At 38.2% G+C, this 27,009-nt stretch overlaps 1 protein-coding gene across 6 annotated transcripts in view; it reads right to left on the bottom strand.

The window, feature by feature from the left end:
• Positions 1-327: 327 nt before the first annotated feature.
• The window catches only part of SOCS5 (suppressor of cytokine signaling 5), a 94,096-nt gene continuing 67,414 nt past the window's right edge, over positions 328-27,009 (bottom strand). For 4 of the 6 annotated variants that reach the window (XM_055725808.1, XM_027801208.2, XM_055725809.1 and 1 more), the window contains 2 exons: positions 10,753-10,844; positions 328-8,332 (listed from right to left, as the gene is read on the bottom strand). In XM_055725808.1, coding sequence (XP_055581783.1) covers positions 6,710-8,320 — 1,611 coding nt within the window. In that variant the 5' untranslated portion in view covers positions 8,321-8,332; positions 10,753-10,844 and the 3' untranslated portion in view covers positions 328-6,709. Of the gene's footprint in view, positions 8,333-10,752; positions 10,845-12,157; positions 12,238-27,009 lie in introns of all 6 variants that reach the window. The other 2 variants (XM_055725811.1, XM_055725812.1) reach the window with 2 other exon arrangements.

Genomic DNA, 27,009 nt, shown 5'->3' on the forward strand with positions numbered 1-27,009 from the left:
TGTATCCAGCCCACAACTGGGGAGAAAACCCCTTCGAGATTTAAGTGAAAACTTGATAAATTAAGAGCTTTCTGGAACTTCAGAGTATAAAACTCCTGAAGATTATAATTATCAGTCTCTGGGTCTCTTCGCTCAGGTTTTTTTAGATGTAACAATGGACTGGGATAAACATGAGTTACTGATTATTTTGATCTAACTACTTATCCCTTTGACATGTATGATAACTAAACATTAGTAAAAATATGTATTTACAGTATAGAGTTTAAAACAAACTCATTAAACCCACAGCTTTTTGCTCCCAAACAAATATAAAAAGAAAACAGTATGGTAGTTTATACCCCATTTATTAAGACAGAGTAATCTATTACTTAATACACCGGTTGGGTAGCCATAAATCACATTATTTTCTTACTATATTAAGATGCAAGACAGTTTGGCAACCAGACAACAAAGACAAATTAGGCAGGGTGGAGAAACATTTAAGCTGTAGCGGGTTAAAAAAACATCTAAGCTAAGGAGACCTAAACCAGCGCAGTTATACAAGGTGCTGGCATCGGGTGACGCTTGGCACGACACACTTGCCAGCCAGCTCCTCGAGTGCCCGGCGGGCCTGCCAGGGCCCCTTCAACTGGAATGTCAGGAAAAGGTCCAGGGACCGTCTGGGTGCCGCTTTTTTGGACACCTACCAAAGAGCGCATCATCAAAAGCTACAGTTTTTCTGTGCAGCGATCGCATAGTTTCTTGTAAGAATGAAGGCTTCTGGTAAGAAAGTTTATAGTGCAATCTGAATTAATTTGTGCCCACAGTGTCATTATTCATTCTCCCCAAACAGTTTAAATATAATCGTGTAGGTATTTGCTATCTCTGTAAAGATATTACAAAGTAGTGCTTATACAGTTCGTGACTACATAGATTCAATTTTAATAAATACATCTCTTCATGCTTTTGCAAAACTACACGTACGAAAGCAAGAAGTGACAAAGCAGCCAAATACTTTTCTATCATCCAACAGTTACTAAAATTCCCAGGGCTCTAAGAAGTTAATACACCTTATCGCACAGGAAGCACACCCCATGTTCAACTGAACAGCTGCTCACAGAAGAACAAAACCTAATTCTGCTTCCTGTTTGCCAACTCCTGCTGAGAAATAAGAGGTTGCTTTACTCCAGACAAGCAAGTTCAGATATGTTTTTGCTTGTCAGTGTAGCTGTGTGCTTAATAAGGAGATCTGAAACATTAGCTATATCACACTTACACAATTATGTTATTTTTTTCCTACTGAAGACAGGAGAAAAAAAAAAAAAAAAAAAAAAAAAAGGTCAAGCACCAGGAGCTTCAGCTCATAAATACATTTTGTTGGTACCTAAGAAACTTAGCTGGTAACAGCTGTAGCTTCAAATTTACAAAGTGAACATTTATTCAAATTGAAAAGCATATACATGACAGTTACCTTGATAACAACAGATTTCAAGATGGTTAAAATCCTATTGAAATAGAAGTTTTGTAAATGGAATATTTTATGAAAAGAAGAGATGGCAATGCTTCATTGAAATAACAGATTGAAAATTTGCTTCTTGTACGATTCTTGCAAATCAGTATGGCAACATGCAAGCAAATTAAGTGAAAGCACCAGATTTATTTTCAGTCTTTAAATGATTGTAAGGTTAAAGTCATCAAGAGGTGAGCTTTTTTCTTTTACAGAGTCTTGATTTAAGACATAGTGAGAGCGGGGAAACTTCTTAAGAAGCACCTTCAAGAGATTCTCACCTCATTGCACAACATTTTATGCATCTTGCTGTGAAAACATCAAGACTTCTTCTTTTCAAAGCCCTTATGGGTAGAATTTTCAATTAACAATGAAAAAAAGCTTAAAATTCAGACATACTAAGTCAACCACATTTGGCAGACAACCCATGGTCAAGCTAAATGATTCTTTGTACATCAATATTGCAAAAAAGGGGGAACAGTTAGCAGTGTTACACCATGCTTTGCAAGAGTTAACACTTAAAAATCCACTGATTTCTGTCTATTGTAAGACCTTTTAAAAAGCAACTACGAACAAAAATGTCTCCTTTGGTCACAGTCAGGAGACAACTGCTCAGGCAAGTGTGGCAATAGCAGGAAAACACACACCAATCAACTGGCTGTAATATATAAATAAAGCTGAAGATACAAATAAAATAGTCCTTTTATTTGCAATGCATGCCACGCACAAAGTTAGAGAGAATTTTTAGAATTCCAATATATTAATGCTCACCATATTGGTGTACTTCAGGTAGCTTCAAAAAAAGACAATGAACACACACATGCTTGGAGGCATCTTATTAACATATACATATGGACTACATAGGTTCTTGCAGCCTAAGGTTTGGCACATACATTTCACAACAACATTTTAGGAAAACGAGACTCAAAAAGTGCTTTCATAATTTTAAATGTGAACGGTTTAAAAAGGAGACAAATATTGTTATTTTAGAAAGAATCACAGAAGATTCAGTTCATATTTTTCCATTAAATACTGTATTTCAAGATAGCTTTGAAAAACAAAGAACCATGCTCCCCACAGATTCATCTGGTACTCAGCAACTTCTGACTTGACAGCTTCAGCCTTAAGTGCAACTTTGCAGCAGAGACAAGCTTTAAAGCATTCTGCAAATATTTTGGCTTGCACATGGAGACTAAAGCAAACTGGTTTCGTATCACAGAAACTCAGAATCTTTGCTTGTTTTCAAGTAGTGCAGAACCTTGAAGTTAAATACGGACTTAAGGATGTGACTGACTGCCAGGATGACATCTAGCAAAGGCTTGAATTCATCTTATCAAACACTAAGGATACACAGACAGGTCTTCCAAAGACTACATGCTCCTGATTTAAAGACTATTGTTTTGTAAGCAACAAGTCTTCAAATACACACAAAATTTAAAACACATAAATGCAAAACATGGCTTTGTAACTTATTTTAAGGGAAGTTTCATTCTGACAAGTAAATTATCTGGACAAGTGTCTATATGTCCTTAAAAGTATTTTCAGAAGAGTAATGCCTTTAAAACGGATAAAAAACCCCAACCCGCAGACCCTCATATATAGTCAAAATATAGTATAGTTATTTCTCTCCAATTCCATGGGGACATAAAATAGATTACTAAAAAGTTTTGGAATTAAAAAAATTAGGGCATTAAATCCAATTCTGTTCTACAATGATCAAGTTAAGAGTAAAAAACCGCTATGTGCTGTATGTTAATGCATTAATTACATTGTTTTATTTACACAATAATTTTCCAACATTAGATAACACGTTCTATGGAAATTACTTTTATTTCCATATCTTTGTAAACTGGAGCTGATGCTGACTTTCTTGGTAAGATTTCTTGCAAAATACTCCTACCGAGTAAGCCCTTTCTATAGCCCTTTCTGCAGAAATGAGAATCACCTCGAAAGAACACTTTGCAAGACAGGCTCAAATACTTATCTGCTGTGTAACCAAATTAGATTGGAATCCTGTTAGCATACCTTACTACATCGAATCTTGTTAAACAAAGATAAAAATCAGTGGTTTGTACACAACTTTTGAAGACTACATGTGTAAAGGTTTTTCTAAACAAAACCAGGTTAAAAGTTAAAGCATACTCGCATACTCCTCAAACAGAAATGAGGAATCAACTGCATTTTCAACATACTAACATTTTAGTGCCTTTAGAACTGAAAAATGTATTCATGAGGAAATACACTGCAACTTGAGTGGCCAACACTCAAGTCTGTAATTTAAAAAGTGATAAAAACCACACTACCAAGTTATTCTGTATATTTCAGTGAAGCAAGGCTTTAAAAAGTTTTAGAGAAATAATCTTTTTTTTTTTTTTTTTTTTTTTTGGAGTGCTTTAAGGGAGCAATAAATCCTCTCCATAAAGATTATTTACACAAATGCAAGAGCAAACCTTCTGAGATAAGGGTTTGGGGTTTTTATTTTTTAAGATTCCACCACATGATAAAAAAATTAAATGAATGTGTATTCCTGAACACATTGATAATGTCACAATTAGAATCTCATGGGCTAGTTTATGACAAGCAACTGCAACATGTGTAAACAAAAAACAGGTCCCTACATTGGGACAAAGCTTGGTTGCGGGTTGACTGTATGATACTAATATTGAAAGCAATATCTAAAAGTAAACTCATCTGGAATTCAGATCCAACAGAGGGAACAGTGAGAATGACACAGTGAAGGTACACTTAGGTGTGATTTCATGCTGGTGACTTTTTTTTTTTCCCCTCCCTCTTTTTATGCTTAGAGCAGATTTTAAGCCAGGAGTTGCATATCCAATGACACACATACAGTTCAAAACTTAAGTGATCATTAGCACATTTGTACACATACTTACACAAACTTAGTATTTACATATTCTAAACAAAGTTCCATTTTAACAGTTGAAGTCTTTTAACACATGAAAGAAGATAAGCTACTACAAAGAATGCATAACGGGATCACAATTTTTCCACAAGCATATAAACACATGTTTTAAAGTGCTTTCTGGGTGCTTCAGATTAACTCCTTGCAGTATGAGCTTCTACATAGTGCTGTTCCAGTCATTACAAAATTATTTAAATCATTCCCCTTCAGGTGCATTGTGAGTTCAAGAAAAAATGATGACACTGGTGATGTAAAAGTTTTAAGCTCTACCAACATAAATGTATACATTACTTAAGTTCAGATGAAGTTGTCAAATACTTTGGTTTATCATAGCTTGGGATAAATATTTGATAGAACAGAAATTGCACCTCTCCACTCTAAGTTTTTTTACTAAAAAAAAATACCCCAACATAAATTGACAGTATTCTTTGGTAAAAACAGGACATTTGGCCAGTTTGTGTGTACATCTAATTTATTAAAATAGTCTAAAAGTGAACAAATGCCACTGCTGTACTGTCAATTTACAGGAATAGCCATTCCTTACTCAGTGGGGAGTATCAAAACATTAAGCTTAGCAGTTAGCTATGTAACAAGCTGAAACACCTTCAGCAACCATTAAAGGGGATCAATAATGTTTTAGAATACTTTTTGCTTAACATTTATCCTTTACATTACAAAAACTGTGAAATGCTCTATGCCTGCAGACAGGTCCATTACTTTGCCGTGACTACAGAAACATTACTCAATGGTGTACACTTAGGTTTCTGGTAAGCATGTAACAAAACCCAGAAACATGATGTGCTGACCAACCAATATTCAATGGCACAGTATTTGTGCATCACCTATACTAAGTACTAAGAAAAGCCTATTAAAAATTCAGTTAACTGCTACAAGTTACGTGAATATATAAAAACAGAGCAGATATACAAGTATAACACTGAACGGACTGTACTTTATTAGCACAAAAAGCCAGAACAAGGCACAGCAAGCAGAAAAATACATCAATAGAAGGGTTAGTGTAGCATACAAGAATAACGTTTATTGTACTTGCAGCCAAAATGTTCCCTACCTCGCACAGGTCACTGCCATAGAGAAGTAATAACACACTGTAGCAGCTGGTAAAGAAACTAGGGAGCACTCCTAATTGGTACAAAACATTAAAAGGGGTCAGGGCATTCCAATAAATTTTTTAGTGCAAAAATGTCTAAGACAGAACTATTTTAAGTTCCATCTCCGATTAAATAAGCAAACAGAACTCAGAATCTTGTTTCCAAGTAACCTGTTGAAACTATAAGCAGTGCATATTACTTTAAAACATGGAAAGATATTTACAAATAAAGTGTAACAGTACCTTTGAAACCTGACATCTATTTCAGATATGTCAGATTTTGTATTCTGATTATAATAATTCAGTCACTTGTCATTTTCTCCACAAAAATATCAGATGTCTTTAAATAATCAAACATATTTTTTCCTCTTCACTATTACCTTCCATTGTAAGTTGCTAGCAGTCAGGCCAGCAAATTCTGTTCAGAAAAAAAAAAAGCGCAACCTTTTGTTCCATGGCAATAATCTAATCCCGTGTCCTGCCACTGAATCAGTAATTCACACTGGAAGGTATTTTAACTGTCCAGGACAGTATTACTTTTGCTAACAATGCCACTTAAATCTCCAAGTGTTTAAAACAGAATTACAGTACTGAGCAGGCATATTCAAGTCTTAACGATTAAGAAACCTTATACACTGAGAAAAGCTTGATTCATCTGTTAGCATCAAAGCTCCATTACCTCTTAATGGACTGCTGCTAATGAACTGCTCTTCATTAAAAGAAAATACTCTCATTCACTAGTATTTGGAAACTTGTTTGTGAGCTAAATTAGTACTTTGAGTAGTGGAAAGTTTTAAAGAAGATAATTTTAAAAAAATACTTCAGTTATTAGCAAAAATGCTCCTCTAATAAAGCCTTTCTTTATTAGCATTACATGAATGCCCCATGGAAAATGCCTCATAGTTTCTTCATCCAATTACTACAGCTATAAAAGGGAAACAAAATATTTAGAAATTAGCAAAAATATTTTCATTAGGCCTTAATGAAAAACGTGCAGAATTGTGTCTGCTTATTGTTTCCAAGAGGCATCACAACTTAGTTGGATTAACAGCAGGCAGCATCTGACAGGATACTAACACTCAGCTTAAATAGGATATTGCAGAAAAGCCAGATGTTGTTGGTGCGCTCGCTGCAGTTAAACCGTAACACACACACAAAAAAGCATATTCTAGAAGCTTATTCTGATTTCCGTTTACTTTGTTTTTATAGGTTCCCGCTCCAGCCATCGCACCCTGACTTTTTGTTTATAGTGATACTCCTTTAGAAAGTCTTGTAACATTGAGGGTAGAGGAAGGTCATCAATTCCATCATACGTAGTGCACCTGCAGATTACTGCCCGGCAGATATACTGCAGACTAAAGGGGAAAGTCCTGTTCAGAGATACAGTAAGTAACGGTTCAAAGAACATGCAAGAGCTAGGGTCTTTGTAGTGTTCCAGAAGCCCTGTAACAGTGGAGGAGTGAAAGACACAGGGATCGTGGGCATCGAAACTAAAGTTGTGATTCCACTGCTCAATGCGTGCATGTAGCGATCGGTTATAGCGACGGAAGCTCACAGAGAAGAGGTAGTCCTCTTGCGCAGAATCCCTGAGCAAAAAAGTGCCTTCGGGTTTACCCTCCAGAAGTGCTTCTGCTTCATAGCGGTCCATCACACCCCAGTAACACGGGTTACCTGTGATCTGAAGTAAGTCTGGCACAAGGCAATGGATGTAATCAATTTGAGTATGCACTTTCCAAGCCCCCTGCCTGCTGATATGGCCATGGCTCTCTCCAGACATCTGACGCTGCTTCTGCCTGCGTGACTGCAGACAAAGTGTTGTTGTGTCCTCTTCAGAGTCACAGTTCCCTGGAGGTGTTATGTTTTTGTCCCCGGCCAGCTCAGTCATACCAGGGGCTAACTTTGGTCCCAGTTTATACAATGGATTTACCTGTGCTGTAGCTTCAAACGTATGTATTTGGGCATTGGGAGGGGGATCAACCCCTTCTTCAATACTAAGTCTACGTCGCTCTCTGAGCCTGTCTTCTTCGTCTTCTGTGGAGACCAAGGAAGGATCAAATGTGTCAAAAAATGTTGAATGAGGACTCACAGGCGCCGTGTGTTGTTTAATCAGATGCCACTTTTGAGCCAGATCTGAGCCTGCAGGAAAAGGGCATTTCTCAAGCATTAGTTCAGAGAGATGGATCTTTCTTTTGTTAGAAAACAGAGGTTTGGACTGTTTGCTGTAAGTCCGCATGGGAAAACACAGCCCAACGGTATCTTGCAGACGCTGTCGCAGAGAACGGCTGCCTACTGTCCTGTTTGATACGGCATCCATATCATGGACGGAGCTCACCCCATACCTCCTCTCCCTCCTCTGCAAACCACTTCGTGTTCTACCAAATCGTTTTTCAGTATCCAAGGAGCTCTGGGTTTTGGTAGAGCAGGAATGCTTCTTCTTCCCACCCCAAGGAGCATGCCGAGAATAAGAGTCCCTTCGAGCAAGTCTAGCTCCCGTGGTGACACACGAGTCATTTTCTTTCTCAATGCTTATTTCAACAATCTGAGGAATTTCTGTGACACAGTTTTGGTTCCGCCTTGCCGAATTCTTTGAAGGACTTAAACCTAATTGCAAAGCTATGTTTTCTCTCAAAGGGCTGCTGGGTTGTTGTTGAGCCAAATCAGTTATCTGGATAGCTTTCTCTTTAGCAGATGAGCAACTACTGGAGTTCACAACTACGTTTTCATTTTGGCTTCCACCCTCATGACTGAAGAGATTCTGGCACCTGTATTTGAAATTGTTCCACATCTTTCCCACTTTATCCATGGATTACGTTATCTAAATTCAAGAGGAAAAGAAATGTTAAAATAGATATATAGTTTAAAAAAATGAGGACACACCTTCAGTTATCAATTAAATTACGGACACAAGACAACTGTTAATTGAACACACCACATTTGAAAAAGTGCCCCAGCGTTTGTATGGTTACGTGGAAGTGACATGCATCACACCACCACTTCGGTTATTTAGAAAAATCACCATGAAGAAAATGTTTGGGAAATTACAAGCAGGCCTTCCCATTTTTCTGTAGGCACATATGTAGGTCTGCATAGTTGTATCTGATGGACAGGAAATATGCCATCTAAAACTCTTCGTTCTAGGAAGACTTTATAAGTCATATGTAAGGTATGACTCCCTGATAAGCTTCCAATAAGCAGCAATAAAACAGATCCTGAAAAAGAACTGTTCAAATCACTCCAAACTATGAAAGCTGTTAGTGAAATCCAAGAAGTGCACTGCAAACGTCCAGATACATCACTTAAAAGCAAAAGCTCTAGCTGCAGGTCAAATAAATTCCAAGCTTTAACTGACAAGATTAAAAAAATCAGCACAAAACCAGAAATTTAGGAGGAAAGCATTCTTAAATGAAGCAATCACTAAAAGACAAGGAAAGGCTGTAAGGTATCAGCAGAATTTTAACATTATAAAGTCTCCATTATATTAATAAAAGCCATACATATGAAACAAAAAAAAAAAACCCCAAACTGTCTGGTTTTATTACAGATATAAAAGAATGAAAGAGCCCAAGGAGCTGTTCTATCTTTAGTAAGAGCACTTAAAAAGAAAGCAGCTCCACAGCAGAAATTCAATGACAGTGAATCATGAAGATACAGTAAAAAGATAAAAATATTAGCAGTGTGTATTCTGCGACTACTTTATAAACCAAAATTGATAACTGGAACAAGACTGCCAAAAACACAGGACTGCCCTAGGACAGACAGAAACAGGCTAATTCCGTACTAAAAAAAAGTCAGGCAATGCCAAGCTAAATCAGGTCTAATTAAGTTCCGAGAGAAGTGCTAAACTTAAATGACTAAAACATGTCATCTTTATCTAACGTAACTCTTAATGGAAACTGCTTTGCTCTTTGGAAACCGTATTTTGAAGCAACAGTCCTGTTGCTGCAGTTGTTCTCTGTTCACAGCTAGGAAGGAATCAGCAGCAGTTACTGCATGCACCAAGTCTCATGAAATAATGTGGATGATAAACGAGTAAGCAATACTCTAGCAATCCAAACTAGAAATCCCTTAAGACAGAAGGACAGCTGTAAACCCATGACTTTATAGCAGAATCCACTGAGACCAGGGAGAGTCAGAGGTACAGCTTACATGAAAATCATGAAAGGACAGTGAATTGAAACACCTGTTACAGGAACAGAAAGCAAAAGGGGCTTTCTTCCCCACCCCCTCCTCAGATACTTCAGCAAACCTAACAAGCTAGGTATCTACATCCAATCCCATAAAATTAAACCTTAAGAATTTAGTGTGGATGCAGGGAGGTGGGGGGATAAGTGGGGAAATCAGGCCTTAACATTCTCTGGAGACTACCGGTACAAGCTACCTGGAACACAGTGCTACTGACAATCTGAGTAACACCCTAGTAGTTATTAAGGAGGGAGACACTTGCAGAGAAATCTTATACACAGAAGATGCTATAGAGTTCAGTGCATACGTAAAAGTGAAATTGTGTAATCACATCAGCAAGTGATGTCTTCCTGAACAAAAAAAATAAATCCTAAATCTGTTTTTCCTGGAGTTGTCTGGACCAAGCTGAGGGACCGGGGGAGTTCTAAGAGCAGCAGAACTAACAAAGTCAGCTCACGTACAGATTTGTAGAAACCATACACCCAGGTATCATGCCACGGCAATAACCATAGCTGTCTGCGGTGTCTCAGAATATCCACACTGACCAGGAGGCAGCGCATGATGTCTGGCTGCCAGCCTGTCAACACAGTGTCTATAAGGTTCACTTCTGCCCACTTTTCTCTCAAGTTGTACACTTCTTTCACTTCCTAGTCACAGAGATGTTGAACATTTTTGGGAAGGGAAAACGAAAAGAGAGTATATAATCCCCATTCCCTTGGGAAATCAGGCTAGAAACTGTACATATCTTTGTGACAATGAACTGGAATTACTTTTCTAACCAGTCATACACTATTTAGTGGTGTCTTTTATTCTAAGATTGCTTATTACTGCTCTTCCATTACGCTATTAGGTTAGAATGTCTTTAGACTGTTAGATAGCTGGAAAGTTCTCTACACTTGCCCAGAAAGATTCAAGAACATAAAAAACCAAACAAACCCCCCCACCCACAAAACCTCCATCATACTGGCTTGACAGACTGTAGTTTTCACAAGTTAAATTTAAGAGGTTAACTAGTTTTTGTCAAACTCAAGAGGATATAGATACCCTTCTTACCCAGAAAAGCATATGAGTCACTGTATCTTGTCTTGAGATTATACCTCAACATGAGCTTGCTAGATTCATTCTCCGAGTTGTGGACATGATTACTACAGAAAGAGAAAAATGGTATTTTTGTTAGTTGTTAGAATATATTTTAATTTAGATATTTACAACCAGTCACTGGTACTAATTACATATTAAATGTGTGCATGCAACCACCTGCTCATATATTTTTAATGCATATTAACAAAACCAAAAAGCTTCACAGAACTTTGTTTTTCATCCATTAACAACTCTTGCCAAATAGAGTCCAGGGGAGTACCCTCAAATGAAGCTTTTGAGGATCAAGAGCGAAGCCACAGCATTGGGATCGCTGAAGCGCCAGGCACAGTGGCCATACTCAGGCCTGTAACAGTGGTTTCCCCACATTTTGGTCTCAAGTCCAAAGCAGCGGTTCCCAAGCTGTGGCTGGCAGTGCTGTCTGATCACCTCATACTGCCTCTCCTCCTTGTTTCCAGCTGCTATATCACATCAAAAGGCAGCTAAAAATACACACTTTTCTAATATTACTTTTCCAGGTAAGCAACTGCTGTACTTGCCACAAGGATGTTATATGATTGTGAAGCAAGAGAAATATGAACCTTGATTCTAAAAACGGGAAAGTAAGTGGAATACAAGACAAGTTCTTTATTAAAAGAGTAGGTCAGCACTTTCCTAAAATAATCATCATTGTTTTTCAGAAATCCAAGAGGAGTTGAGGGATTTAGTATGCTCGTACCATTGTCAGAAATTTTAAAGTAACAGGACAGAGGAGAATAATTTGCTTCTCCACTCTAGAACCAAGCCCAGGACAGCACTAAGTGTTAACAGAAAACATTGGGAACTCATGTTAAAGCTTTACAAGCACAACAGGAAGAAAAATATTCAAATAGGATGCATATTTACTGGAATGAAAAACTATGGGGTTGAGCAATCACTAGGTGAATATTAAAAGTTACTATTCCTAGGCAGAAACTCCAGACTAATGTCAGAAAAGTACTAAAAATTATGAGTTTCCATTCTCCTCTGGGAGCACTAAAATTGTTGAAACACTTTCAGTTAGGCCATACTACTAGTATTGAAAGATTCCATGAAAGTAACCTTTCCACAGAGCAACAGAGTTACAAGATCTCAGTACAAAACAAAGATTAAAGCAAAAGTAAATTTCTTTTGCAACGTTAATGTTTTACACCCATTTCTTTTTTCCCCGTTATGTTCCTAGGAAGTCTACAAAATGCAAGACAGTAAAATCTACTATAATTGCTTTAGAATAAGGCCTCAACAGAGCAAACGAAAGATAAAGCTGCTGGCATAAGGGCTATACAATTTTTAGAAGTGCCTTACTTAACACATTAGGTCATTCAGGCCTCGGGAGGCATACCTGCATTCCCAATGAAACCCACAATGCTGTATTCCTGGACACAGGTGGCAAAGGGGCTGCATGCTAACAATTTCAACTCACTAAAAATACAAAAAGGACATGGATGCTTATCTTGAAATGTCATGCTTAATCGTACTCCATTTTATACATCACTATTATTCCTCAGTTCTGTTCAGAAACGTGAACGCTACGTGCCGCCTATCACACCAGCATTGCCGGCCAGCTGACACAGCCTGCTGGACAAGTGGCCTGGTGGCTCCAGGAGGGAGCAGTTGCTTTGGGAACCATCCTTCACTAACGGAAAAGTTTATTGAATTTGGAGGACTGTCTCAAACCTCTCAACCTTGTGTCACACTAAAACTCAAGTCACTGGTAAAGTATTTAACATTCAATCTAGCAATTTTAAATTAGTATAAATCAACATGCAACAGATGTGAGGTTTCCCAGATCTCTTGTGGCAGTGCTAAGGTTGACAAAATACAAATTACTTTGGAGCTGGCCCTAAGGCCATCCCCGTTTTACGAAGGAGCACTGCTAGCAGTTACTGTAGCTGAAACAGAAAATTTAATTCCACCAAAATCCACAAAGCAAATTCATCAATTAGTAGATTTTCTAAGAAAAAGTTATACTAGTGTTCCTAAAACAATCTCTTTTCAAATAAAGATTACTTCTATCTACTTCAAACTGGCATAAGTTATCTTAAAGTAAAGTAGTAAGCACTCTTCAGGGATTACAGAAGCCAAGAGCACTAGTATTTTAACACTATATTCCCATTTGCAGTAAATTCAGAGATGTTCAAAGCCATGAAGTTTGTGTGAGTGTAGTTTTCAAGTATTCTGAGCATACAAATGATGAAACTACAAAGAGAGCTAGGAAAACCACTTACGCACTATGAATTAAATAAAGACAATAGTTACAACTTGTTTGTAATCCTGAAATACCCCACATATTAATAGATTACTGTGAAAACCTAGACCATGCTTTCCAGAAGTGTCACAAGATCTAGCCAGAACCTTCCTCCTGTGACTTCCTAGGAGGAATATACAAAGCTAAGGCTGTGCTCTGTCCTAAAGACAATACACTTGTTTCACTCTCCTAGTGTTGCCCAATTTAAAAGTTAGTTGATATGGTAAATTATGTTCAAAATATTAACTCTTAAAAATGTATAAGCTTCACAAAAGCTGATAATGCACAATGCATGACCCTTTACAAAACAGGTGTAGTACGCTTATTTCAAAAACAAGACTTTACAAGATTCTTTGTTTTGGTGTTTCTATATGATGACAGCTTTAAAACATTGAAAGATAACAAGGACAAAACACTGAAGGAAAACAAAACCAGACAAAGCTTACAAGTCAAAAAACCCAGTAACCTGAAAGAGGGAAAGAGGCAAAAGTAACCAGTCTCTGCTCCTTGCACACTGTTTAGTTCAGTGCTAGCACCAGCACAGGCAAGCAGGCTAGCACATTCGGTGACACTGGTAGGCATCACCTTGGACCATGGAGGCAGAAGTAAAAGGAATTAAGGGAGTCTACACTTCTATTTGGGTTGTTCTTTACTTTAAAAAAAGACTCACTTAGCAGTGAGGAGAGACTCGATTATCAGAGACATCTGCTTCCACTAAGGTATGCTCGCTGAAGAGGTTAACGTCTTACTTGCACATTGCCAAATGCCTGCTATAGGCTGCTGCTCCTCGGGATGCACTAACAAAGCTGCTCACATAAGCACTCCTCAACCTTATTCAGTCAAAATGAATAAGGTTGGCAAACACCTACCACTGAAAGCAACCCACTTGAGGAAGGAAGAAAGGGCAATACTAAGGATTACAAAGCAATTTCCTCCCTTCCATTACACATTCCAGAAATAATGAATTACTGCTGTAATACCAGAGACAACATTTCTTAAAAAACAAGGAATATGTTGGCTTAAGTAGAACCACACATTTTTCTACACATACACACACGCAAAAATGTGCTTACTGCAGACAGCTTGAAAAACTGAGTTGGAGGGCCGGGAGGAAGAGGTGGCTGCTATTTTTTTTTTTTTTTTTAACTAGAAAAGGTAAAGGGGCCAAGTGTCTCAAGTGTTCATGAAAGCCTTATTAGGGCAAAGCACTACTGTTTTTTTTTTCCTAGCAGGCTCTGATAATTTGGAAGCACAGTTGCGTTGAAAGATGAATCTGAAGGTCTGAACCCCCAATTCAAAACTCAAACCTGCCAAGAAGAGGTAAAAGATACTGAGCCATCATTCCAACAGCACACAAAATTGGCGTAAGTCAGCACTGCAACCAAAAAAAATGGCATCAGCCTCTTCCTGGCCACCTGTGCTGGTGCAGGAGGTGGTCTGTACACCATATGGCTGCTCAGTCAACCAGCTCAAGGAACTGATCCAGACTAAAATGAATTCTCAGAAAAAGTCTCGATCATTTACTCCATCTGGTTTATGACTCCTGTACAAACATTCATGTTAACACAAGGGAGGAGCAGATGAGGAGGGAGGAAGCAGCACCCAGGGCAAGAGTATTTCCTTCCACGGCAGCACTGGTTAGTTCTGCTCACAATATAAAGACCTTAGATGGCTACTTTGAAGAGAAACCTCAATCTGAAGCCTATATATTAACGAGCTGTGGAGCTCTGGCTGCAAAGAGAGAGATTAGGACTTTATATAAGCTACTGCTTTGAACGTTCATGTTGCAACTTCAGCCACTGAAATTGTTTACTTCAAAAATAAAATGCTGAGTTGGCTTGATGCATCCTGCTAAAATACAGGGACAGCTAAAAATTTCAAGGACTTAAGCCCGCAGACTGTCAAGTCAAAAACAGTAGTATTTTGCCATTGTTCCAACCTGAAAGTAAGTAGCAATCTCCTCCTCCTCAGTACAGATTCACAGTGAGCAAAAAACAGTTTTAGCTTTGATATCTGATGTTCTGCCAGTTTCTTTCCAAGCAACTACACATTGGTAACTTCAGTTCAACAATACCATTCCAAGATATTTCGAACAGTGGGACACATCCTTTTAGCCCCTTACTAGGTTTTGGGCTTCAAAAGAGGACAATGTCAGGACATGTGCTCACATGTTAGATTAGAAAATACTGTACAGTTGCCATCCATTTAGTTTCTTTTCAGAAAATTTTAAATCCCTGAAACAGAAAAATAATCAATGGAAGAACAGAACGTGAACTACAGTGAACCAAAAATAAAGAGACAGCTGTTTCTGAAGTACTCTTTTCCCTGTACTTACACAAGTCTAGTGGATAACAATACAACCATCATGAACAAAGCTACTATTTCTAATTATGTAAGCACCACAGAACTACACACAGCAAGTATAAGTTTCAGATATTAATATAGAAATAATGCTATACACATTACTGAGAACTCCACATACTGGTAGGTATGTATGGTAGAAGCTCTGCAAATTCAAGACAATGATGTATATTAAATAATTCCAACTAAAGACACACTGAAATCATTTAGGCAGTATCCTGATGGCCACTCATTATAACCTGTAAACCCACACAAGCAGCATTAAACAGAAGCAATTTCCTTAACATTACCTCCACACACCCTACGTAGGCAACTTATAACTTCACCTTAACATTTAAAAAAGTAAAAGAAAAAGCATTAAGTTAGCAAAGTAAGGTATCCGTGATGGAAACGAACTCTTGGTGACTCGCTGAAATAATGTTTTCTGTATTGCTATGTTTAACTCTCCTCAAACAGAAGCTGCCGATATACTTTTTTTAAATTCATGTGCGCAGAATAAATGGTTCCAGTCAGTGTTCCAGTTAAGTACAGCAGCCCTCGTGATGACCTCTGCAAAAGCCATAAGTACTCTGAAAAAAAGTTACGGAGCTCTTCCCTAACAGGGCAGAATTTGTTTCTACTTTTAAGAACACTAACAAAGCATATCCTTCACCATCAAGTTCTAAAACATCAATAGGTTTCAAATTGATATAATGGTTATTCATATGTAATTCCTGGGAGTTCCAAGTTAAGGAAAAACATACCTTAATAGCTACGCCTCACTAAAAGCAAAGGAAATTGGAAGCAAAGTTGAAAAGACGAGTCAATCATATCCCACATCCTTGACTAACTCAGTAGAAACATCCAATTTAAGATATTTTGTAAACAGAGCATTTCATTCAGTTGCAAATTGGCTATTTTGCAAACAGATAGTTTCTCTGTTCTGGGATCAATTTATACCATTTTAAGAGTCTTATTTCTTCTCACTACATTTTTCAAAACCTCAGCAGCCTGCCTAATGCTTCTCCCTCACCACTGTACCCTTGCCCCCCACCAGTTTACAAGCATCACTTGTACACAGAGAGCTCTTCTCATGCACCAGGCTACTTCCCATGTTTCCTTTCTATCTGACCAAACAAAAGATCATATTCTCTAATACAAACTAGCTAGCTGCAACTACTTAAAATTGATATATAAAGTTCTACTTGTCCTTCTCTAGCGATGTATCTACAATGACGACTACATAGGAAAACGCAGTATTGTTATTCATAGAATTTGCAAGACATATAAACAAAGCCACCCTTCCTTCCAATTTGAGTGAAATGGGACCCAAAAGTTCAAAAGTTTCTCAAACTACAACTGAGAAGAGTGACAGCCTAAGCTGTCATTTCTTAGGAACTACATTAAGGGAGTTAGTGTTAACCTGAAGACTAAATATTGCTACATGCACTTAAAAAACCCTCCAACAAACAAAACCTCTTGCTAAGTTGCTCAGTTCATTAATTTGCCATTTCTGATTAAAATTAAAAACTCACTGAGGTTTTATGGACACCATCTGCATTTTTTGTTCATTGCTAACATTACTGGAGCAAAGCCCTTCATAGAAGCAGGGTCATATGCACATGTAAAAGACAACACAACTCATGAAAATTCCCCAACTAAAAATGATCTTGTCTTTGCAGCAATGTAAGTGACTTTAAATGTTTAAAAATATGAAACATTTCATTGTAATTCACAGTTCAACTATATTAATGGATGACCTATAAATTGGTCTAACTCCCTTGTGCCACTGCAATACTTAAGAGAGGTTAAACTTTAAGCTACTGAGAAGAGAATTGCTGGACCAGCCTGGTGTTTTCTCCAGCTACAGCTATGCTCTACATCAAGCAGAAGGTGGCCTGGGACGGACAGTTCTGATAGCATCCACAAACTTATAAGGTGACCTTCATAATGACTTAACTACCAGCTTACATTCTTTCATGCCTGAAAATTAACAAGTAAATTCTATCACTACAGCACCACTGGCAACCTTAGATCAGTTTCCGTATAAAATGTGTTTTCATAAAATAGAAGCATATTTTAATAACTGCAGAATGACACCAGGGGATTTAACCTGCAAAGTATTTGGCAAGCAAGGGGTTAAAATCCTGCCTAAGACTACCCCACAGCTGCTGTCAGCAGTCAGGCTTGTCAAGAGAAGCTCTGGGCTGTCTTGACAAGACTAATTGGCAGCAAGCACCTGGCTCCCTAGGCTGGGCCGGGGTAGGTAGAAGAATATAAACCCTGCAAAGAAGGAGGAGAAGAAGCTGAAAGGCTGCCAGTAGGTCTAGCCTGTTTCATGTTTTCACTTTGATCCGCAGGCAACTTTATTCTAGACTATACCCAGTTAAGAGCTATCAGAAACATTTTTCTGCAACTTTCCAGCTGAAAGGAATTCATGCTTTATGGTTCTGTACCTGCAACCTCTGCCACAGAGCACCCACCGAGCCTTGCTGTGCTGGGTCATGCTGCGGCACAGCCAACTGCAACATCAACGCTATTACTAAACTGCAGTGGAATTAAAATGTTGGTTTTCAAATGCCACCAAATATTACCTTAAAGTTGTTATTATAACTTCAAAATGATGGACTAGTATGCCAGAAAATCAAAACTAAGAGCATCCTGGATATTCTGTATATTGGACATATAAAGCATGTGCAATGACAGCTTATGACACATAGCAAATTACAGTGCATCTTTAAAGAAATAATTAAAAAAAAAAACAACTAAAACACACCCCTAACATTCTGGAAACTAGCTAAAAGTAGGCTGCATGAACAACTTCAAATAGGTCTTCCAGACCCTTAGAACATATTTTGGCCTCTAATAGGAATCATCATTTCAGCAAATTTGAAGCTTTCTCAAATTCTGCCCTTTGTTTTATTGCAATATTAAAAGCCAAGTAAAAAAACCCAAAACAATTACAGCATTAGCCTTGCAGTTTCTCCCTCTGAGGCAGGGAGATTTTTCTTAGGAGTAAGGGAAAAAAACCCCACATACCCATTTGTTAGCTTTGCAGTGTTTTATATTATTGAACCAACAAGTGTCTAATTATATACACACACACAAATTAATATAAATAAAATATATACATGACATCAATATACTTCAGATTTATTTTATTTTTTGTGCAAGACAGTTTAAATACTGAAAAGTCAGAACTAAATTTCTTCAAAGCAAAGTCCTCAGCAGTGACTTTATCTGTGTCTCTGCCAAGTTTCATGTTTTAGGCATTTTACTTTTAGCTTGCTAGTCAAGAATTCCAACAATGTACAGCCGCACGAATATTTCCATAACTTGGAGATTTAGAAGCATTAAAAGTCAGTCAGTACTTGTACATAGTCTCCGTATGAAAGACATTTGAATCAATAAGTGCTAATGCAGAATTATGGTGTTCGTGAAAACAAGAGATTGTAATGGAACCACTTGACAGTCAAAGCACTGGTATCACTAGAACAAACCCACCCTAAGAGCCATGGTATGCCACTCTGTTTTTAACTGAACATGTTATATAAACAATTGCACCCTTTCTTTAACTAGCAGTGATGTTGAACAGTACTAATATCATGATCCATTATCAATCATTAAAAAGAAAAAGCTCACAGTAATGAGATTATAAATGATCAAGTTTACAGTTACCGCTCTAACAATAATAAAAAATGTTTCTTAAAGTGACCGGACAGTAAAGGATCCAGCTCTTTGTAATACCTGCTCTCTTTTTGTGTCCTGCAACTTTACATAAAAAAGACTATTAAGTAAATTTAAAGGGTCTCTTGGTTTCTGCTCATAAGCAAGGAGACTTCTGGGTGGTTTTTTGTTTTGTTTTTTGTTTTAAAAAAAGTAGTAACACTTTTCTTGTGCCATGCAAAACAGGAATGCTTGTGATCCAAAACATAGCATCAGGGCATACCATAAAAGCTCCAAGCAAAAAATCTCTTCACATTTGTAAAAGTAAGACTATGACTATATGCACAGGATATGTATTAAAAAGACTGGACAACCACTGATAAGAAAATTAGGTCTGTCTTTCCTTTTCAAGAGCATCTACTGCCTCAGTCCAGTACAACTGCGGTTTATGTTACTATCTTACCTCTAGGGAGCTGGATCCTATTGCATAGTAAGCTGCAAAGGAAGCAATACTTTTTGTCAAGATGTGGCTACATCTTTCTTCTTGGCCTTACATAATGCAATCAGTTACATCAAAACTATTTGACTGAAATGCTTATTCTAGCAAAGAAGCATCTGTGTATGTTGAGTAAGTGAGCCCCCACAGGATAAGAATTTTCTGAGAAAAAAAAATGTACGTTCTTGGTTAGCTCCTAAAGTCTTCTGAAAATATACAAATGCTTTGCCTCGTGACGCCCTCTATCTAGTCCTAAAGCTGACTCCAGTTTTCACTAAGGATTGTCGTACCACGACCTGGTCATAGATCAATAACCCACTGGTTAGCTTATGTGCATTCCTATTAATCAACAGGAAAATGGCTTATCTGAAAAAGGCAACTCACTAACCTGTGACACCACTGTAATACCCCCACACAACAGCTCATTCAGTACTGAAAAGTTGCTAAATGTCTATGGGCTCCTATCTGGTAGGGGTAAGTATAAGGAATATATAGGTGTATGCAGGAACTCCAGGAAGATGCAGCAAAGGAACGCACTAGAAAAATTAATCTTTACCACAGCACTACCAGCTGCATGAGACTAATAAAACAAATAGTCCTCTTTTGCCCTTGATCAGAACTACGGAACCAAAGAGTCAGTTGCATGAACGGTTTAAGAGACTGCATTTCATGCAGAGTTTGCAGCACCACATGAAACTGAGTAAACCTGAATCAGGCGATTATTACTGGATGATGAACATTTCAGAGAGCAGGTATTTAAAAAAAAACACCAAAACCCAGTAACAACAACAAAACCCAACATAAAATGGACTACATAAAACCAAACAAACCCCCAAACACAATGGGGACAACGTGAGTGAGTGATGCTATTTCATCATATCAGCTTCAGATCATAATTTACCATCCCCTGCACAAAAGGAACAGAATAGCACAGGTCTTTCTAGGGTGTCTCTCATTAACAGATTTTAGCCATAGCCAGGGCATCCGAAGGGTGATAGTCCATGATAACTAACCTACCATTGCTTTGCTGCTATTAAAAGGGATATTCCTGCTTCCCTTGCATCCCTTTGCATCAGTTCCAACACTCATCTAACCTCTATTTTCCACTATAAGCTAATTAATGGAACCACCAAACAGCACTTTAGCTAGGAAAAAGAAGCCAGAAGAGGCAGTGACAGCACGAGAGTAGGAGAAGAGAGAAAGGGAGAAGAACCACCTCTACCAGCAGCAGCAAGCTGTTAACACTGGTTTAGCCATTTCTGTGAAACCCCATTCTTTAATGTCAAACCAGATCTCCTTATACGAGGAAAGACATTTTATTAAATGAAAGATCCGATGAAAGTCATACTTGTGCAGCAAAATGATGAAATGAAGCCTTGAGACCAAGATTCATCTAGAAAAATACTGTACATTTTCAAAGATCCAGGATTTTATAATTTATTACCATCACCTAACACCTCCCATTATTAGACCATGTTCAGTGGCTTTCAGATTTGGTCTGAATTTTACAGGCTGGGTAGCTACCTAACACAGTTCTTCAAAGTTGAAGTTATTGTAGGAATACTGTCCAAAAAAGTTACATTCCAGCTGTCTTAAAAAAACGCAAAAAACCAAAACCAAACACCATCAACAAAACCTTCTCATCCTAAAAATTCAGGACGTGTGGACTTGGCTCAGTTTGGAACTCCTGAAGAAAAAAACCTTTCGGTTCATTGTCTCAGTAGTCCTTCCAGATTTTATCTGTTAAGGTCTCTAAAAAAACAAAATCAGATTGAGCTTTTCTGGATGACTGTCACAGCAATCAGTACTGACCAAATGTGTATACCCTACTCATACGAAGTGATTGAGTACATTCCCTACAACCCACAATTACACATTAATATGACAAGTGGCATCCTTGTTATGCTTAGAAGTAACATATCTGGTCACACACAGAAGAAGCCAAGCTCTAGCCCACTATGGAAACCTCACCTTCTCTGCAAAAAGTCTTAACAAGGTCAAAGTCAGTCAAGAATACAGATTCTGGAGGTACTGTGGAGATGATGGGACAGAAAAGGAGAAGGGAGCTGACATGCATCAGGACTGTCTCACTGAGATTTCCCACCTGGCTTTGTGCCGTAAGATCCCCCCCTCAACTGCCTAATTAACCGGGGACAATTCTGGTTCCCAGCTTACTGCAGTCCAGAGACGTACTTGAAAGAAAAATCCTGCTGAGTACACAGAGTGCAAACAGGCTCCTGGGAATTCCACAAAGAAATGTTGTCACATCCAGATGACAATTTTTTCAAAAACAGAATTGCCTCCATTTTGGCAGATTTTCATGTAAAATTAAAACATTACAGCTCAGCCAGAGGCCACCCACTGACAAATTTCAAGTAGATGTTCCAGTTCAGAGGTGCACTACAATATTTCAAAGAGACTGCCATAAAAAAATGGCACAGACAATTATTCTAGTTTTGTTTCGGAAAACAGATGAAAAATTTTGGCTGAAAGCTTTAAACAAAATTAAACTCAAGGCAAAGAGAAGGCTTAAAGTATTTCAGTCCAAAAGATTAGAGTTCAGCGAAGTTATAAACAACTGAATACAGCATCTCTTAAAAATTTTCTAACACTTCCTATTATCTATGGATGTAAGGGATGAAGGAAGAACACCAGTGGTAACAATGACTCATGTGTGAACTCCCATTCTCACTTACGCAGCAATGCACTTTGCTACAGAAGTTTACAGCTGCGCAACAAAATAGGACACTTTGTCAATGATACAGAATCACAACTATTCAGATTGTCCATTACGAGGCTGCACACTGATGGGTGAACAACTAGATGCTCTCAGAGCTATTTGTATAATGGCCAATGTCAGGTTCAGTGAAATGACAGAGCAAACAAATAAAATGCAAAACTATCTGCCTTTCTAAAAATTCTAACTATTTGATTACTCATTGAGACCAGGTAACACTAACAGTCTATGCCATCCTGTTTTCTCCAGAAAACATTGCATGAAAGGCAAATCAAAGTGACCTTTGCAAGCCTCAAGAGATGTTACACTCAACCAGAAGGCTTCACAGCCTTGATCTTGTACATTATACTCCATCTGAAGAGTACCGAGTGGAGGCAGTGAACAAGAAAGTGAAGCAACATGGACATAAAGACAATATTCTCTTAAGTTACTACTGAAAATCGAGGACTTTTAGGTCCCTGGTAAGCAGGAGCTAGAGTCCACAAAGACTAGGTAAGACCCCTCAAAGAGTCTGAAGAGAAGCACCACCTCAACAGTAAGAAAACACAATGAGCAGGAGAGATTTTATTCACTCTTCTGACTCTCTTCCAAGCAGTCCTGGACATTCTGTTTAACCTCAAATCATATATAAATAAAAACAGAAACAGCCATGGCTGCTAACTCTTTACATCATGTTACCATTGTTCAGCTCCCACTACGGGAAATTAAAGCTATCTCAGGTACCACGAGAGGAGCACTACACGCAGCTAGCCTAAAACTGGAGTGCCTGTGAATACAGCTACACCTGCTCCAAAGTCATACCTGTGTCTGAACACTGGCTGCTTGTTGTTGGGGTTTTGTTTGTTTTATAGAACAGACTATTACATTTGAAAGGGGCGATCATCTCGTACAACTGCCTGACCAATTCAGGGCTGACCAAAAGTTAAAGCATGTTATTAAAGGCATTGTCCAAATGCCTCTTACACACTGACAGGCTTGGCGCATTAACTACCTCTCTAGGAAGCCTCTTCCAGTTGTTTGACCACTCTCTCGGGAAAGAAATGCTTCCTAACGTCCAGCCTAAACCCCCCCAGCACAGCTCTGAACAATTCCCACACATCCTATCACTGGACCCCAGGGAACAGAGATCAGCAGCTCCCCTCCACTTGCCTTCCTCAGGAAGCTGCAGAGAGCAACGGGGTTGCCCCTCAGCCTTTTTTTCTCCAAACTAGACAGGCCCAAAGTCCTTAGCTGCTCCCCACAGGACATGCCTTCCAGCCCTTTCACCAGCTTTGTTGTCCTCCTCAGGACACACTGAAGGACTCTAATGTGTTCCCCCAACAACAGACTTCCATGGCCATATGTCCTTGCTACCTCTCGAGAGGGAAGGAAGATGCAAATGCTGCAATTATTCTTTTTACAGCACCACCTGGTTGGCACCACATCGCAGCCCAGGGATTGCACACAACTGTTTCCACCACCACCAGTGGTTGTGCTACTACTGACACGCTGTAAGCTTCAGCTCTGCAGAGTCCAGACACACAGAACTTGATTTCACCTCAGTCTACAATACACTCCTTCGCTGCTGCTCCTCACCAAGAGGCTCCAGTCCTATCTTTTTTACGTGCGCTCCCGTATGACAACCAAAGTACATGAATACAGTTTACTCCTATCTACTTAATTCCTGCACATATAGAATAGGTATGCTTGCAAAGCCTTCTGAGTAGCAATTTTCTGCGTGCATTTTTTTGAGCCCCAGGCTTAGCTCCTGCATAGAGGCATTTAACTGCCTATGCTGCCTTGAACGTTGGAAGTACAATCACTTCCCATTAGAGCTAAATACATGGTTCAACTCCAAAATTAGTAAAAAGATTATGAAATACACATGCAAAGCTAAATGAGTAGAAAACAAGAATCAGAAGCACTGGATTCATCTATGCTTAAGGGATTTGCAAACACTGCTGTATCAGTAGGCTTATCTAGTATGATTTTTGTAACAGAGAGGTAGCTTTGTACATTGACTTTTTTCGTCCCCATTTGGCTTCCATCGCTGTCCCAAATCAAAGACTAGAATTTTTGCCAATGTAGCTGTACTGTAACACCACCATAACTCCAGCTGTATGCAAACCATGAGGGTTTCTGACAGCACAGTAACGACAGCTAAGATTACTCTTCCATGCTAATAACAAACTCAGTTACATTTCCAAAGTGTTTCTCTCTAGATCATTCCTTATACCAGTACTATGGTGTTTTTATAAAAGAAAAGTGCATACTGAGCATTAGAAAAATTTACAGGCATTAATGAAACCACAGAACTAAACAGAAGACACATATCAGCTGAATACCATTACACACTATTCAAGGACTAACATACGTCATCCTGCTGCCACAGAGCACCACCACTGTTACCTCCTTGGCCCCTCCAGGATGCTAAAGGAATGTGCATAAACTAGTTAGGCAGAAGATAATTAATGCTGTTAGGTATGTCATCCATGATATCAGCATACTTAAACAACTGTTAACTTACTGTCCTCTCTGAATTCAGAGTAAGTTGAAAAAAGACAGGGTACCATGCTTTAGAGATGACAACCCCACTGTTGGCAGGAAGCTAGGAGACAGCAGGCTTTAAAAACACCTTGACATCAACTGGCTTTAAGAGTGAAAATTAAAAAGCTTCCAGAAAACTGCTATTTTACAAGTAAGCTGTACCCCAATAACTTTCTCACTGAATTAAATCAGTTTTATACTTTCTTGAGCAACAGCTCTAAATAGGTCTACCAATTACCTAGGTAACAGAGTTTTCAAAACCTTACTAGCACCTACTCCTATGTTTGCCTTTGGCAGAAAAAAAGTTTTTGACTCATTTTTATGTTCAATTAATCCACAGTCACATTCTTCATAGAAAGACTGCTGGAAAACCTCAACTTGCTGGAAACAGTAACTATAATTACTGACCCTCTTCAAATAAGCCAAAATTAAATTGCAAAGTAGATTTTTTGGCATTAGAGCTGTAACTTAATGGTACAAAGAAAAGCAAGTCTGTGAGTAACAGAAAAAACCAAGCCCAATATTTGTGAGAACTCGGAAAATGAGATACAAGCAGTGAGTTCACAGGAAAAAGTTGAGAATGGACCTTGAACAAGACTAGCCTCTTTCTAGATTTGTACTGCATAACAAAAAGGGCAGAACTATTTCTTTGCACATCTTTGCTGTATCAAACTTCTGTCAAACAAAGCATTAATGTTAAAAAAAGAGGAATATAGTTTTATCAAATTTCATAGTAATGAACAAGTTGTAAACCACAGCTGTATGGCATTTTATCTCCTTACATAACAATATTCTCTTTTGCCCACAATTTTCAGGTTTGCTTTACTCGCTGATCTCTGGGATTGTGAGGAAAGAAAAAAAATAATCTTAATGCCTCTATATTTCTCAGGAAAACAGAAAATGCCAATGCAAGTGTCCCATTAAGAACCTTGTGTGACATTACACCTGTCTGTCAATGAAACTGGCAAAGTACAGGGATGAGCTACCACGCGTAGATATACTATTAGTATACCACGTTAGCTTGACTAGCATTGAGATGATTGGCTTATGCTACAAAATTGATTAATCTCTCATATTTGACTGAAGTTTAAAAACTGTTATAGAATTCATGGGCTATGTAGATCTTTTGCAGTCTTTCTTTTACACAGTCATAATAAGGGAAATATTTGCATAACAAAAACCCCAAATTCATAATATTATAATTTTTGAGCCTATAAGGAAGAATTTATAGGACTAACACTAGTCATATCTTAAGAACTATTTATACAATAAGTCTAACTGCAAATCTTCAGCTTATCTATTGTCATCTATGATGCTCAGGGAGACTATTTTCTACCAAAATAAACCAACGGTATTGATGAAAACAGGGCTGTGTCTGGAGCTTACTACTAACAACGATTTCCAAATATCAGTTAAATATAGACAGCCTCAGAAAGACAACTGAAGATGCATTACTATGCAAATTTTTTCCATTCTTAAAACTGTGATCAAAACCAGTTGCAAAAAAGCCAAACAGCACCCACCATTAAAAAAACCAAATGAACAAAAAAAACCCCAAACAACCCCAAACCAACAAAAACCCCAAACAGTGATAAACAGATGTGAGGAAGAGACAAACCAAAAAATGCACAAAAGATGGGAGATTTCAAACTTTCAGACCACTTAAGAGTTAGCCCCTAGAAGCTGGCTTCTAGACCTAGTTCTGGAAACAAGTTTAATCAACAAAATTCAGTTTTGCTTCAATTACATACATTACTATACATACAGCGAACAAAATGTTTTTCCAAAACCACATGCCATGCTGAATCTATGTCCAAACCTTAATCTAAAATAGAAGATGACTACTACTTTTTCAGACACAAATTACTGGTCTGGACCTTACGACCCCTAACCTCATTTATTCTGTTCACAATTGTTAGACAAGTATCAAAATAGAAAAATTGTTCAATGCAGCGGTCATCAGTCATCCACATAAGCAACTCTGAGCTATAGATGAGTGTAATTACTTGACAGTTTTGAACTTTAGTCACATTCCTTCTGACAAAAACACTGAAAATTCTTTAACAGATGCTTCACTCCGAAAGGAGTTTGGAAGAATAAAACCAGGTCATATGCATATAAGGACTAACAGTTCTACCAACAAAAACACTAAATCCTCTAACAGATGCTTCAGACCCCAAG

Source organism: Falco cherrug, chromosome 13 (assembly GCF_023634085.1).
Source record: "Falco cherrug isolate bFalChe1 chromosome 13, bFalChe1.pri, whole genome shotgun sequence".
NCBI lineage: Eukaryota > Metazoa > Chordata > Aves > Falconiformes > Falconidae > Falco > Falco cherrug.